The 17305-nt window shown below is 31.0% G+C and overlaps 1 protein-coding gene and 1 long non-coding RNA gene across 4 annotated transcripts in view; one reads left to right on the plus strand and one right to left on the minus strand.

Annotated features, from left to right (window-relative positions):
- Positions 1-7547, minus strand: LOC109147598 (RING finger protein 148-like). 3 transcript variants are annotated; one of them, XM_019295214.1, is made up of 2 exons: positions 7322-7547; positions 1-886 (listed from the first exon to the last, which is right to left on the minus strand). In XM_019295214.1, the coding sequence occupies exon 2, from the start codon at positions 776-778 to the stop codon at positions 35-37; it is 744 nt and encodes a 247-aa protein (XP_019150759.1). In that variant the 5' UTR covers positions 779-886; positions 7322-7547; the 3' UTR covers positions 1-34. The 3 variants fall into 3 exon arrangements, 1 of the variants encoding a protein (XP_019150759.1); XR_002048688.1 differs by lacking the exon at positions 1-886 and adding an exon at positions 4768-4997; XR_002048687.1 differs by lacking the exon at positions 1-886 and adding an exon at positions 5396-5822.
- LOC109147600 overlaps positions 6277-17305 on the plus strand; it is a 23781-nt gene continuing 12752 nt past the window's right edge. The window contains exons 1-2 of the long non-coding RNA XR_002048690.1: positions 6277-6289; positions 7011-7013. This is a non-coding gene — a long non-coding RNA (uncharacterized LOC109147600). The remainder of the gene's footprint in view (positions 6290-7010; positions 7014-17305) is intronic.

The following is a 17305-nucleotide window of genomic DNA, read 5'->3' on the forward strand; positions in this document are numbered from 1 at the left end:
TGAAAACTAGCTAGTATATTATAAAAGAAAAAAGTTAGATAGTTGGCATCTTAAAGCGACAAATTGGACAACGATGACTGATTTGGAGCCACTGAAGGATGCATTCTCCATGAAACATGTGCGAACACGGCATATCAACAACTTCCTTTTCCTTGCACGAGAACAATTCGTCTTGGCACACCACGCAATTATGGTGGTCATCAATGTCCGCCTCGTCAAAATCCACTCTCTTTAGCAACTCGAGAGAGGCCTTGCTAGCCGGCTTCAATCCACTAACAACGCCCATCTCCACCTCTAAAGATCGCTCCATAACGTTGCGAACCAAAACGCTCTCGTAACAATAGTGATCCCGAACCACTTGCAAATCGATGAGCATGGTTCCCAAGTGTGGGTTAGCTTGGAGAAAGATGCGCGCGACTGAGACTATCCAAGCCGCCTCCAAATCCCAGGCGCGAAATTTGCTGTTGGAGACGAGAGAATCCACCAGCCGCAGTGCGTAGCTGTTGTCATTTAAGAACTCAAGACCGTCCACGAGGATGGAAACAATGCCCTCACATCCTTTCCTGGTTTTAATAAGGCAAGGAGTGTTGGGGGTTTCGTCTGGAAGATTGAAGTACCTGTGTACGGTTTGCCAGCAAAACTCAAAGGAAAGATAATGGCTGTCGGATTGGGATGATGATGACGATATTGGAGGGCACTTGTGTGGTCTCCATGGCTTCCCTAACTTGTATGATTTTAGCAGCGTGTGTTTATGGCACTGGAAGAAATTGTAGTCCATGGCGATCAATGGATGGAGAATTTCGATCTTCTGTATGTGGAGCGGATCATATCGGTGCCTTTAATAATTAAGTTGAATATAAATCCTCCGATCCCCTCGTCTTGTTTCCTAATTAAAATTATAGAAAAGGTAGCTAGAATTACGTTAGTATGATTATTTTAGGAATAAAATACCATGGAAGAAATTAAGTTCTTATTTCTTGTTCTAAAAGATTTGAGTTAATACCCAAAATCGTCCTCGACTATAGTGGTTTTTCTCAATTTCGTCCTAAACGACTTTGGTGACCTAATATCGTCCCAGACTTTTGTGTTTCGCTCAATTTAGTCCCAGACTTTTGTGTTTTTGCTCAATTTAGTCCCTCATTTGTTATTCTGTCCATTTGGTGTTAAATAAATAGACAATTCAGTAATTTTAATATTGGCATCTCTTTACTCATAGACATGTGAACTGCGAAATCCTTTTTTTTTTTACGAATTACACCCAGAATTACTCCTAAAACTGCGAATATAAAATTTGATTTGCAGGTCCGAGAGTAATTCTGGGTGTAAGTCGTACAAGAAAGAGGAATTTCGCACTTCACAAGTTGAAAGTAAAGAGAGATCAATATTGACATTACTGAATTGTCCCTTTATTTAACACCAATTTGACAAATAACAAATGGAGGACTAAATTGAGCGAAACACAAAAGTCTGGGACGATATTAGGTCACCAAAGTCGTTTAGGACGAAATTGAGAAAAACCACTATAGTCGAGGACGATTTTGGGTATTAACTCTAAAAGATTTGGTAGGATTATTTTAGGAATAAATTAAAATACCAAGTAAATTAATTAAGTTCAATTCTTACTTATTTGTTAATAAAAAATTAAGTGTTTACCTTTGAATCCAAAATAATTCCTTTCCTTTTGTAATAATTGGTAGAGTAGTTTGGTTGTGAAACAATAATGTAACATAATTGTTAAACATATAATATAACTAGTTGGATTAAAGTGTACTAAAACTCTCAATACAAAATATGGTTCAACTTAACTTGAATCAATTTAAGTATTAATGATATTTAATGAAGATTAATTAATATAATATTCATGGTTAGGGTAAGAATAATAGTGAAATATTATAAATTATTATTATATATGATTTTTTTTTTGTGGTTGGAATTGGTGCTTAATGAAAAAACAAATGGAATAGTGAAATATTATAAATTATCATTATATATGATTTTTTTGTTGTTGGAATTTGATCATGTTTTGATTTTCTTGTGGAATATAAACCAATTCAAATAAAATTTGGAGTTTGTATAAATCTTTGTATTTCTTGTGGAATATAAAATTTGATCATCTGCCTAATTGTATAAATCTTCGTATTTCTCCCTTGTATGCGCGACTTCGGACATCAGATTCACTTAATTGCTTAATCCCTAAATCCACTCGAAGAACAAAATTCCATTGATTAAACAATTAAGTGAATCTGATGTCCGAAGTCGCGTATACAAAGAAGAAATACGAAAAATTATACATTAGGCAAATGAAATGTTCCAAATTTTACCAAACACTTTCCAGCATAACAGCTAGTTTAAAAGCTCTTCAATTTTCAGCTCATAACTTTTCAACTTTCAGTTCATTTTCAGCTTTCAACTACATTTTCAGCTAGGTCTGACACGCTTTGGTTTTATTAAAAACAATTTAATAGATTAATTTAAATTGTACTAAATTTTGATATTAAATTTAAAAATTAACGTTAATAATCTATATCTATATATCTATATATAATTAAAAGTAAAATCCTCCTACCATTTTACCGCTCAAAGTAATTGTATTCATCAAATTATTTAATTATGATATACTATGTAATAATTAATGATGATAATAGAATATAGAAGAATATTTAATTATGGTCAAATTATTTAATTATAATACATTATGTTTTTAAAGTAGCAGAATATAGATGAATATTTAATTATGGTGATATTATTATTATGATTTGGAAGAAAGATGCTTGTTGTAATATAAATACATGTATTGGTTTCAAACTCAATCACCACCATATCGCAGTCTATTCGCATCAAATCTCAGCATTCTTTGTCATGAGATTTCTCCTTACAACATTAGGAGTGCAATGAAGGTTTGAGTGGTTCGTGAGTACAACGTTCTTGAAAGAAAAAACAGCATTATAATCAAGTCTAAAGAAATGGTCTTCCATGATTAAGCAGTATTTTTTTTTTTTTTTTGCATCTTATTCTTTTCATCAGATTTCTATTTTTTGTTTTAGTAAAATGCATCTTATATTATTCATTTACCCACAGGAAACTATTTTGGTATGGGACAAGGAATGACGGCCAAAGATTGGAAGGCCAAGTGTGCAGAGGTAAAATTTATATTTGTTCTAATGAACGGTTGGTTTATACAATACATTTATGTGGTGTTACAAAGACAATTATGCCTGGTTACAAGTTTTTTTTTTTTCTTTTTTGGGTGCCGGGTGGGTTGTGTGGTGACAATCTACTGATGTGATGCAGTAGATTTTCTGATTGTGGACAATTATGTCTGGTGGCATTTTTTTTAATCAATTTCTCTTAACTTTTTATCATATTTGTTAAAAAGTTTTTAATCTTGCAAGTGTAGACAGTGGCTCTTGAAAATCATATGAGTGGGGACGAATATTAAATGACGTTAGAAATGTCAATGAAAAAATATCAAACAATCATAATAAGGTTAAAATACAAAATACATTATAAATTACAATATATTGATGAGAAAATATGAAACATAATCAATTAGATAAAATAATTTGAATAACAATATATTTATAAATACTTTTAAATTTTAATTTTTTTTAGTTAGATCGATTTTTCTAAATTAATTCGAATACAATAAAGTATATTATAAACTTGTATACTACATTAATTAAATTATTTATAAAAACTAGACTAAAAGAGCAATTAATTTGTTAATTAAATGATTCATAAAAAGTAGACTAAAAATATTTAATTTATCTTATGAAGAAATGAAAGAGAGAAGATAATTAAAAGTGTTGCTAATGAGATTTGAACCTATGACATAAACCTTTTATAACATAAAATTTAAAGTTCAACAAATTAAGCTACTCAAACTATTAAAATTTTCAACATAAATATAAATTTTATATAATATTTAATGCTATATATGTATACATATACATACATATATATAAAAGGGTGGGTAGGGGGAGTGGGTGCAGCTGCCCCCACACTTGGTCCGCCCCTAAGTGTAGAAGTCTATATTTTAATATGATGTTAGTTATTGTTATTTTTCATTATCTTTTTCCAATTGCAAGTGTAGAATTCTGTAGTTCTATTATTTCTTACAAGGAGATAGTTAAACTCATAGATTATGAAGAAATAGATCTATATATACTAATTTTAGCCTTTATGGTGAACAAACCCCTATACAGAGTGTAAATACAATATCAAGTTTGTCTTTTGTTAACACATTTAATAAATTCATTAGTAAGTTTCTTAGTATTATAATGTAATCACTGTCTTATGTAGGTATATTCAATTCCATGTTGTTCTCTTATATGTGTAGTGTTTTATTCACTTGGTTATGTAAATATGTGAGACCAACTATGATCAATGAATAATATCATAGATACATTGTACATTGCCAATATTAGCATATATGATAGAATGTATAACAACAACAACAACAACAACAACAACAACAATAATAATAATAATAATAATAATAATAATAATAATAATAATAATAATAATAATAATAAGAGTAACACTTGTATGAGATTGTCTCACGAGTTTCGATCCGTGAGACGAATCGGATATTATTTAATTAATGGGGCAGGTCTTTAACCTCATTAATCAAAGATTCGACCCGTCTCACAAATTGAGACCCGTGGGACGAACTCACACAAGTTTTTGCCTAATAATAATAATAATAATAATAATAATAATAATAATAATAATAATAATAATAATAATAATAATAATAAGTGTAGACATTTATAGAATCTTATAAAATATTAGAGAATTCATATGATTCTATAAAATTTTAGGAAAATTTTTTGAGATATAATCATAGTCATACGATTAAAGAGATCTCCATCGTCCGTTGAGTAGGTGGAATAACTATAAATAACCTTATGAGGCTCATTTTGTAACAATTGAAGTAATCTATCCCAATAGTTGAAATTAGATCTGAGTCACCTATAAAGTACTTTCCGAGTCACCTACACAGATTTAATTAGTTAGTTATTAGTTTTGATGAGCAAATAAAATCAGGGAATTATTGTATTTTTTTATGAAATTAACAAAAAATTGTATCCGCTACACCCAAAGAATTTTCCAAATTCACACCAAAAATTACAAAACTAATAACTAATTAAACTTATCTTTTCAACAACAAATTCAAACCAATACTAATAACCATGAACACAAACATAACTATACATACTTCACAATTAATAATCAACAGAATATAATTATACTATCAACACAATAATAACAATCAACACATTTATAATTGAAATCAAGATTCAATTGTTTAACAAAACATTTATTTAATCAAATTAGTAAACATATTAATTAATTGATGTATTATAATTCAAGTATTCATTTAGTTGTATTTAATTTACTTACCTCTTCTAGAAAATGAACGCTTAGTAACAATCTCCACATGTATTGCAATACGTAGTATCCACATTCAGAACCTCCCGGTTGTTGTGGACACATACATTTGAATTAGTTCAAAAACATTCTAACTAGAGATTAAAACAACTAGAGAAAACATTCTATAATCATAATAAACTAGATGGCTATTTAGGTAAGCAGTTTATGCTCATGAGAATGTTTCTGTCTAAAATACTTTCAGCTTATATGGTTTTAGCTTATGTATTAGTAGTAATCATGTACCTTGCTGATTCAAGTACAAAATACTCGTAAGTTTAAAGTAAGACCTCATAGCTTTTCCATGTATCCATTTTCCTTGAGGCAAGAACTCCTTGGATTGAGAGTTCTAAATGAGAGAAGCATGCTGAACCATCAGACTCTTTCAGCTATATCGCAAAAAATAAAAATGAAAACTGCAATTATGGATTAACTTTGTACCTTGTGACCGAAGGCCTACCAAATAGATTATACTTCTTGGTTAATAATTCCACTATACATTCTAACTGCATCTTCAAATCTTCATTAAATTTTAGATGCGTGTTTATGCACAACAGTTCATAAATGAGCTAAAAAGTGATGAACATCCTACTATTTGGGAGTTCATGCCAGAGAGTCCCATGATAAACAGCAAATACCCTCTCTTAACCTTCTTTCTCTGAATTCCTTTGAATTTAATTTTGGAAGGAAGCAAACAACTATAAGTATATTACAGTAAACCACAGACCAATTAAGTACTCTAATTGAGAATGGATTGGCATAATGGAGTTTATTCTTGGACTAGAAAGTTTCAACCAAATGGAACCCCAAATCTAAATGTATAAAATAAATAGCTGATGTAGTCTAGGGATGGAAAGTCACTAAAGTAGTTGAGAGATCACTTTCCATGGATCAAACCCTTTCCCCTTCCAATAAAACTTCAATTAACAAACACAAACAGGAAGAATCTAATCTTCAACTTCAATTAAAGTCCCTCTTTATTTTTTTCCAGAAAAGAGAACAGTATGCTCGGATTTTATCAGCAAAAATCTAATCTTTATAGCTCTTTTAGCTGTCATAGTTTTGGATTATTCAAGAATAGGTGTTAGATCTAGAGGAATTCAAGTAGTACTCTGTCTGGGTTTCACAAAACCTTGAAGAAGATTCAAGAATCAGAGCGGATTGAAGAAGAGATTTAGTTTAAAGCATTGTACATTATCACAGAAAGGGAAAGAATAGGGTAGGAACAGCATGCATTGTGCATTTGCTTAGCTTCACTGTTCAAGAGAAGAAGAAGAAGAAACATGCTTTCCTGAAAGGAGAACTAAAGCTTGCACGAACTGCACACACAAGATGGATGGAGGTTCAGGAGAACCTAGCTACACCCTTGCAGTGTGCCAGATCAGAGTACCTTTATACCTATCCGCAATTCTATCATTTGGATCAAATTCTGATTATATTTACACAGAAATTATATATATATATATATATATATATATATATATATATATATATATATATAATCCACAATAATGACATTTGAGATACCTGACACAGTAAAACTTTACTATTTCCTTCCACGTTTTGACTCCATTAAGTAAGTCTGTATGAAACTGTTTCTTTACTTTCTTATACCCAGTTTTAAAACATAATAATTCTTCAACTTAGTTTTGAATAATCCTAAATTGCTTTTGTAAATGTTAAACATTTTACAAAATATAAACGTAAACAGAAAACAGTTTTATACGAAGCATAAAAACTGAATTAAACCCTAAAGATGACTAAAAAATGCATATAAACAGAAAATACATAGCATAGTGTAAAGAAAAAAAAAAACACTACTCTTAATCCGCTTAAAATCTATCTATTTAACCAATTTAAGCTTTACTTAACAACATTTATTGATTACCTCCTCAAACAGTGGCGGTTGGCGGCGAGGAGGCGCGCGGTTGGCGGCGAGGAGACGACGAGAGCCGGTTGAGCCGCGATGGACGGAGGCGGTAGCTGTGGACGGAGGCCGTGGCGTCAGCGGATGGAGGACGGAGGAGCCGATGTTCGTAGCTGTGTTCGTCGCGATTTGAGGGATTTGAGGATTTGGGGGAGATATTGGGGGGCCGGATATTGGGTCGAAAAAGAAAAAACAAAAACAAATTCGCGACGGTGCCGCGGATTCCATTTTTATTATTTTAATAATAAAATATCCGCGGCACCTATTTTTAGTTGGTGTCTCTGATTTTCTTATTATTATTTTAATAATATTATTTTTGAGGCATCTTTATCTAATTGGTGACGCGGAAAATTGTACAATTTCTTTTCTACAACAGCTTCATTATGTAGGTGACTCGTAAAGTGAGCGTCCATTTCAAATTCTGTACTAGTGAAATTTTAAGAAAATAAAAAAGAAATCACATTCATGCATGTAGAGTTAGAATGGATCCTTATCTGATGAATGAAAAACATTGTGATTGCATCTAGCTCCCTAACAAATAAGTGTCCATTAATAATCATTATAAGTCTTTACCATATACTGTAAGGGTCTGTTTGGTTCACAGAATAGGCTGGGAATGGCATAGCATTCCCAGTAACAGACTTATTATTTTGTTTGGTAACAATGTCTATTACTAGGAATAATGTTCCTAGTAATAGCCTATTACCTCAGATGAGGTAATAGATCTGAGGTAATAGCTATTACCAGGGCCCCCTGGTATTAACTTATTCCTGAGTACTCAAGAATAGAATATTTTTTTTTTTCAATTTTAACCTTATCTTTCTCGCCCTTTTATCTCCCTACGTATCATTCTACCCTTCCCCGATTCCTTCATCATCGATTCATTCATCATCAACATCAAGTAATACTTTCTGCCACATCAAATTAAAGCATCAAACAAAGGTAAATTTTCATAATTTTATTCTTTACAAATTAAATATATATATATATATATATATATATATATATATATATATATATATATATATATATATATATATATATATATATATATATATATATATGCACGCACTGCTGCGGCTGCGGAACCCTCCGCGCCGCAGCCGCAGCAGTTTTGTTTAATTTATTTATGTTTATTATAGAGTCACAAAGAAGCTGCCCCTTTTAGAACAAGAAGTTTTAGGTTTTATAATGAGTTATCTGCAATATATTCTAAAGATTGTGCAACTGGAAAAGATGCACAGACAGCAGATGACGTAGTTGAAGAAATATAAGATGAAGAACAGAATGATATAAGAGATAACACAGAAGATAGTGCATTTGTTGGTTTGGATGATATTGATTTAACGAGTACACAACCTGAGCCACAAAATGATGGTAGAAAAAGAAGCAATTCAAGTAAGAGAAAGAAGAGTCATGATGAAGCTATTGAGATATGTGCTGAGAATATGCTTAATGCTGCGAAGCTAATAAGCAATACAATGTCAGAGGTTGGTAAGAATCTGTCTGATGGTCTTCAATATGATCGTGATATGGATATGTTTCAGAAGCTTGAACGTGCATTAAAAGATGTTGATGGTTTGGCAAATGATGAAATAGACCCTGTTTCGTTTAAGCTCACTGATCATCCTAATAAAGTAGCTTTCTTTCTCAGTCTTGATCCTGATCGAAGACTACAATGGATCAGAAGATTCTTTGCTATCAATTAATCATTTTATGAACATTGTAACTTGCATTGGATTGTTTTGAGTATTTTGTTAAAAATAACATATGTTATGCATCTTTTGAATATTGTTAAATGTTCTTTACAAAAGTTTGTTATTTATATGACTATTTTGTTTTGAGTACTAATCACTTGATATGATGATGATGATGATGATGATGATGATGATGATATATAGTAGTTGTTGTAGTAGTAGTAGTAATAATAATAATAATAATAATAATAATAATAATAATAATAATAATAATAATAATCCTATATATAATAAAGCTATATGGTCTTGTGAAAATTAAATGTTGATAATCAACATTTAATTTTCACAAGACCATAATAATATTGTTAATTATAATAACAATAACAATAATAATAATAATAATAATTGCAATAATAATAATGATAATAATTTCCACTGACAGTTTTTAATATATATATATATATATATATAGGCGAGTTCAGGTGCGGCAGTGTCTTACGTTGCGGCGGTGCGGCAACACCAATAGTTCAACAAATATGCACCATCAGCGTTAGGAAAATATACCACAAAAATAGAGTAAACAGAGCCCCGCATCACCAAACACACAGCATTAGGTGTGAGTAAAAACACCATACAGTGTTCAAAAATACACCATTGGGGGTGGTAAGTTATATGGTGTATTTTTTTGGGTCTATTGTGTATTTTGTGATGTTTTATTGCATTTCATTGTGGTGTGTTTTTCTTACACTGTTGGTGCATATTGTTAACACTGTTGGGGTATTCTGGAATTCCGCCGCACCGCCGCACGTGAAGACCCCGCCGCATTTGAACTTTATTCTATATATATATATATATATATATATATATATATATATATATAAAATAAAGCTATATGATTTTGTGAAAATTAAATGGTGATAATCAACATTTAATTTTCACAAGACCATAATAATATTGTTAATTATAATGACAATAAAAATAATAATAATAATAATAATAATAATAATAATAATAATAATAATTACAATAATAATAATGATAATAATTTCCACTTACAGTTTTTAATATATATATATATATATATATATATATATATATATATATATGTGTGTGTGTGTGTGTGTGTGTGTGTGTGTGTGTGTGTGTGTATGTATATTTATATTTATTTATTTATTATATTTATTTATATTTCAATTTTTACTGGCAAATTATTGTGTGAACGATGGTCCACATAATTGTATGGATCATGAATATCAAATACATTTTTAATATATTAAAAATATATTATTTTTATATTGAAAGTACCTTACATACATATATAATGTACCCTTAGTATATTTAAAATATACTTTTTATTGCATGCAACCCCAAAGTTCATAAGTTTAAAATTAATATATGACATAGCTAGGCGGCCTAATATTTAAGATTGTTGATGTACATATTGAGGACTACGGAGACAAAGATGCGTTATTCGTGGATTCATCGGATACTATCCAACAACACTCTCCAACTTAATTGACGTGAAATAGGCTTAGTAACATTAAGATTATATTCTCGAATTATTAGTTCTCAACTTTTATTGATTACACACTTAATTCGATAGTATTTGGAAGAAAAAATCAATGTTTGAACTAAGATTGTGATTTTGGTCTTTAAAGGTCAATTGTATGTTGCTACATCTAGAGTTAGAAATCTCAAAGGTCTAAAAATTTTGATCCGTGGTGACTCTAAAATTGTAATTCAATTACTATTGTAGTTTACTAAGTTCTTAAAAATTTGTAATATTAAATACTATGTACTAAATTTTTAATATAGTTTAAGATTTGTAGTAATCACCCACCTTAAATATTATTTTAATTGTAAATATATTTATGTTCATAATTTTATCATAGAAATTTACTCATAATAATTATTAAATAACAAAAATTTTATATATGAATAAACCTCATATAGGGTATATTTTTATAACATATTTTCCGTGCATCGCACGGGACAAATTAATAATAATAATAATAATAATAGTTTTTGTACAAGGGCATTTATGTCTTTTAAACATATATTCTATTCCTATTCCTTAACCAACCAAACATTGGAATACAGTTCCCAATGTCTATTCCTTTAGCGAACCAAACAACAGAATACAATTTCTATTCTGTTCCTTACATATTCTATTCCTTACATATTCTATTCCCTATGGAATAACATTCCTATTCCCTCCAAATTCATTCCGTGAACCAAACGGCCGTAAATGAAGTAAATATGGAAATTCAAGGGATCATAAAATATGCTTTCTTTTCTAAAGGAAATTGGCAGAAAAAAAAACTGAAATTTGATCACACATACAGATACAAAGAAACCTATGTTAAAGCATAAATTCAACTAGAAGCTCAATTTTAACAGCAACCCAATTCCCACAAATGGGCGGCAAAAACAAATAATCGAAATTGGACGACCAAATGCAAAGCAAATCCAACCATTCAAAAACCTAATTCGCAGAGAAGAAAGTGAAACGAAGCAAACCCTACAAACCCTATGCATTACGAAGGGAGCAATGACTATGGATGCTACCTTTGATGGAGTGATATGATGGCCGCTGGTCACAGTTGCATTGATCGACGGTTGCACCATCACAGCAGCCGATTCGCAATAGCAAGTTGGTGGATGGTTCGCAGCAGTCGCCCAACTGCGGGAGTATTTGTCGTCAATCATAGCCACCAGTCGTTGGTTGTCCAACCGGAATAACCGGAGACCATGAGAGAAATCAGAAAAGCAGAGAGATTAATCAGGGATTTCATATTTATAATATAATTTTTTTTATTTTTTTTGAAATGAAAAAAAAAATTATATTATAAATATGAAATCCCTGATTAATCTCTCTACTTTTCTGATTATAAATTATATTACTAATTTTTTTTATTAGTAACTCGTCGTCCTGTGATTTCGATGCTCCAGTTATTTCTTCGAACAATTGCAATTTGGACTCTTTGGCGACTTGGTCCTTGAAATTCTGACCGGGAAGAAAACAGAACACGCTGGATATAATATATAGAAGGGGATAGTGGCCTTGTTTAGCAATCAGCGGTTAGCGGTTAGCGTTAGCGGATTGTGTTAGCGATTAACAAATAACGGATTAGATTAGCGGGTTTGACCAGCAGATTTTATCAGCGGTTTGTAAAAAAGACGTTTGGTAAAATTAACTATTTAGAATAGCGGTTAACATGTAAAATGACCCATAAGGCCACAAGGACATTAGTGTATTTTCTATTATTATTGGTAATCCTATCCTATATATAATAAAGCTATATGGTCTTGTGAAAATTGAATGTTGCATTTAATTTTCACAAGACCATATGACTTTAAGATGTTAAAGTCTTGTGAAAATTAAATGGGTTTTAAAATGTGAAAATTACTTTAAGATGTGAAAATTAAATGCAACATTTAATTTTCACATCTTGAAGCATGCATGCAACCCCAAAGTCCATAAGTTTGAAATTAATATATAGCATAGCTATGTGGCTTAATATTTAAGATTGTTGATGTGCATATTGAGGACTACGGAGACAAAGATGCGTTATTCGTGGATTCATCGGATACTATCCAACAGCACTCTCCAACTTAATTGACGTGAAGTAGGCTTAGTAACATTAAGATTATATTCTCGAATTATTAGTTTTCATCTTTTATTGATTACACACTTAATTCGATAGTATTTGGAAGAAAAAAATCAATGTTCTAACTAAGATTGTGATTTTTGGTCTTTAAAGGTCAATTGTATGTTGCTACATCTAGAGTTAGAAATCTCAAAGGTCTAAACATTTTGATCCGTGGTGACTCTACAATTGTAATTCAATTACTATTGTAGTTTACTAAGTTCTTAAAAATTTATAATATTAAATACTATGTACTAAATTTTTAATATAGTTTAAGATTTGTAGTAATCACCCACCTTAAATATTATTTTAATTGTAAATATATTTATGTTCATAATTTTATCATAGGAATTCACACATAATAATTATTAAATAACAAAAATTTTATATATGAATAAATCTCATATAGTGTATATTTTTATAACATATTTTCCGTGCATCGCACGGGACAAATACTAGTAATATTATAATAATTATAACTATATAAAAATTATTAATTCAAATGAGCAATACATTTGAAATTGAATAAAATAAGTGTGAGTGTATGCCACCAATTTTTTTTTTAAAAAAATGTAACTGTATGACATTAAATTTAATTAAGAATTAAATAAAGGGGGAAAATAGCTAGCTTTCAAAAAAATTAAGGGGAAAAAAATAGCTATTAAATTTAATTATAGGAATGCAAAGTTGTATTTTAGATAAATGGAATGAGGCATACAGCAAGTAGCAGCAACGAAGTGGTGACCGTTACAGGTGTTATACAATTGGTTTAATACCAATTAAAGGCCATGTTGAATGCTATCCCTTCCAACATCTCTATATAAAGAGAGGTAGAGCAGTAGCATTTTTACACAGTGAGAAACGAAGGAATTCCAGTATAGTTTTCTGCTCTCAAAACTCTGCTTCTACTCTCTTCTTTAGCGAATCGTAACAAGTCAGCGCATATGGAAAAAAAAAAAAAAAAGAGAGAGAGAAACAAGGGCAAAATTGAGATTTAGAAAATAAATGGAGAAAAGCTAATGCTAAACGCTGCTCCCAGTAGCGTGTCAATTTTAGCGGATTGGACAGCGATTCGCTAAGTGAAAAAGCCATTAACCAAACGTCTTCTTTAGCGATTTGACAAAGTCAAACCGCTAAAGATGGTCAAATCCGCTATTTTGATAACCAAACATGGCCAGTGTGAATTAATGAAAATACCCTCTAAGACATCCATTTAACGGAAATACAGACAGAGGACCAAAATTGTCCTCGTCACAATAAGTCTATCCAAAACGTAGTAAATTTTTTTATGGAGAACTAAAATTGTCCAAGTCACTATAAGTCTAGGACAAAAAAAAAAAAGAATTCACTCAATAAAAAAAATAGGAGAAAAGAATTTGCCAAAAAAAAATTAAATAGGTTTGTTTACATATTAAAATTTAACATTTTAAAATGAAACTATTAACATAATCATGATCAAACATTATCACATAATAATGAAGTAGCAATATTATTGCGAATCTCCTTCCTCTCAATAGAGGTCTCACTTAAATTTTCATTGATGGAGATATTACTACTTGAATCTTGAAGTTCAACGGACACTGTGTGATCTCAATGTTGTTCAAACACCTTAAACATTATCTTGCGAATTCTTTTGAATATAATTATGTAGTGCAAATGTGGCCATAATAACACCAATTTGGGTTTCCATACTAAATTGTGGCATTTTAACATGTATCTTTCATCTATTTTTCAATACTCCAAATAATATCTCAATACAACTTCGAAGAGAAGAATATGTACGATTGAAGCGCGCGCGCACACACACACACACAAAGTGTAGGCATTTATAAAATCTTATAAAACATTATAAAACTCATATGATTGTATAGAATTTTAGGAAAGATTTTAGTGATATAATCATAGTCATACCATCAAGTATATCTCCACCGTCTATTAAGGAGGTGTAATAAGTATAAATAACCTCATGAGCTCATTTTGTACTGATCCAAGTGGTCTTAATTGTTCGAATTAAGATGAAGAAGGATGTTTGCTGCAAAAAGAGTTCGCAGAACAAAGATAAATAAATAATAATACATAAATAAATAAATAAAGGAGAACCTAAGTTAATGATGGTCATAATTTAACTCAATACCAAATATGGTTCAACCTAACTTGAATTAATTAAAGTATTAATGATATTTAATGGAAATTAATTAATATTCATTCTTAGGGTAAAGAATATATAGTAATGAAATATTATAAATTATCATTATATATGGGCAAATTATATTATGCACCGCGGTGCATAATCGATTATGCACCGCGCGTCTTTTTTTTTAAAAATGAAAATTAACAGTGTTTATTTCCGCCGTTTCGCACCCTTTTGCAAAAAGTAACTCTGTTATTCAGTGTCATTTTGTATACACTGCAGTTTCAGTTCAACACAACTACAGTTTCATTTCGATATAACTATAGTTTCATTCGATATTTATAGACTCAAATATGTGAAAATGTTATTTAATTTTATTTTATATACACTATAGTTTTATTAAAACACTACATGATTATTTTGATATAATTACAGCTTCATTGTACAATATACACTCAAATATGTGAAATGTTATTCAGTTTCAGTTTATATACACTGCAGTTTCATTTCACTATAACTACAGTATCATTTTGATATAACTGCAGTGTCGGTTTGGATATACTATAGTGTCAGTTGGTGTTTAATACACCAAACAAATGGACTCCGTTAACTCTAACGGTGGGCCGTTTCTTTACTTAAAGAAACGGCGCCGTATATGGGCCGCGGTGCATAATCGATTATGCACCACGGTCTATAATATAACAACTGTTATATATGTGTAGTCACGGAAAATTTGAAGCTGACAAATGGTTGATTTGTATGTTTTGGGCTTCATTTTGATGCAACTGGGCTAATTATTGATTTATTTGAATTAATTAAATTGTCCAACTAAATTGGCATAATTGTCCAAATTAAATATAATTGAAGGCTATTGGACTCAAATTATAAGGATGAATTGATCTATATTTGGTCATCAAGTAAATACTTATATATTTGTTTTCAAAAAAAATACTTAGATATTTAAATTAAATTAAATATGTGATAAGATCATGAACCTGGATGCAAGGGTGTTGTTGTTAAGTGAAAAAGGTAAAGGGTAAGGCATGGTGGGGTAGGAACATCCTTTCCTAACCTCCTTTCGTCCTTCCAACCTGATTGGAAACGAGCGAGTTCGGATTTTCCCGTGGCTAGACACATTTTGGATAAATATTCATATTATCCTAAATATTAATTGATAATATAAGAATAATATTGAAGAGTTTGCGTTCTAGTAAAAATCTCTCATATTTTTTCTATAAATAGAGCTCTTCATTCATTCTATCTTCCAAAAGGCTGAACCGCAACCCCGGCCCGACAGAGCATTTGGGTGAATGTAAATCATGGTGACTCAACTGAATATGAACCATCACAGCGCACAAGGAGCCCCCCTCACTTCAGGAGCCCCCCTCACTTTGAGAGGTTGCTCCCACACTGCCGCTGGTGAGACTCAATCCCTGGTCAATCCCTGGTCAATCTTCCAAAGTTTCACCTCTATGACCAGTTGAGCTACCCATGCGGGCATCTCTTCATTCATTCCAAAGAATACACCTGGGAGATTCTTGAGAAGTCATAGAGAAGCTTTGGATTGAAGATCAAGTCAGTCAAGTTGAGGAGAGGAGAATCAAAGGATTTCCTTATAGAGATTTTGTACCCGCGCGATATGGGGGCAATTCCGGTATGAAAATTAAAATGGAGGGGAAAATTGAAATGGAGGAAGCTAAACGATACTCATTGGCACAAGTTAAAACGTTGGCACAAGTTAAAACGGCCTCATCCATATCCCTCAATGCTCCTTCGCACGAGTAATATCTCTCTAAAGGCTTCTTGGCACAAGTTGAAACGACCTCATATCCTTCAAGATACTCCTTGGCACGAGTTGAAACGGATTTATATCTTTAACTGTAGTGTCGAGATTTCTTTGCACTACATATATATTTTCGAGTGGTATATGCTCTCAAGTGGTGTACAAAAGTCTCGAGTGGACATTTGTTGACATTGAAAATTTGATAAAGATAATATTAAAATATTTGAATATATTTTGGATAATATTAATATTATCTAATTTGTTAAATTAGATAATATCAAAAGAGTTTGAACCTATCAAAACTCTTCTATCATACCGCTATAAATACTAAATAGGAGCTCTTATTTCTATGTTAACATCTTAGAAAAAATGATGTAAACATCTTGAAAATACTATTTAAAGATGACAATAAAATGATTCTGAAAGTAAAAGCCCATGAAGATCATGACAATCATGTTGATCCAAACCTCAACGGATGATCAAACCATTTGAACCCGGAGGCCCTTCAACGAAGAACAAACATATAAGCTTTCTTTAAAGATATCCATTGAAGAATCAGAGGATCATCCAAAGATCTTGTACCCATACTGCATTGATACTAGCACAGAATTTTGAATTTTATATATAATTCAATTTTCATTGTCCACAATATGATTTTTTTTTTTTTTTTGGAATTGGTGCTTA

Source organism: Ipomoea nil, unplaced genomic scaffold (genome assembly GCF_001879475.1).
Source record: "Ipomoea nil cultivar Tokyo-kokei standard unplaced genomic scaffold, Asagao_1.1 scaffold2014, whole genome shotgun sequence".
In the NCBI taxonomy this organism is placed as follows: Eukaryota; Viridiplantae; Streptophyta; class Magnoliopsida; order Solanales; family Convolvulaceae; genus Ipomoea; species Ipomoea nil.

Coding starts and splice junctions, on each gene's coding strand:
- LOC109147598 (XM_019295214.1), bottom strand. CDS start 778: ATGGACTACAATTTCTTCCAGTGCCATAAACACACGCTGCTAAAATCA.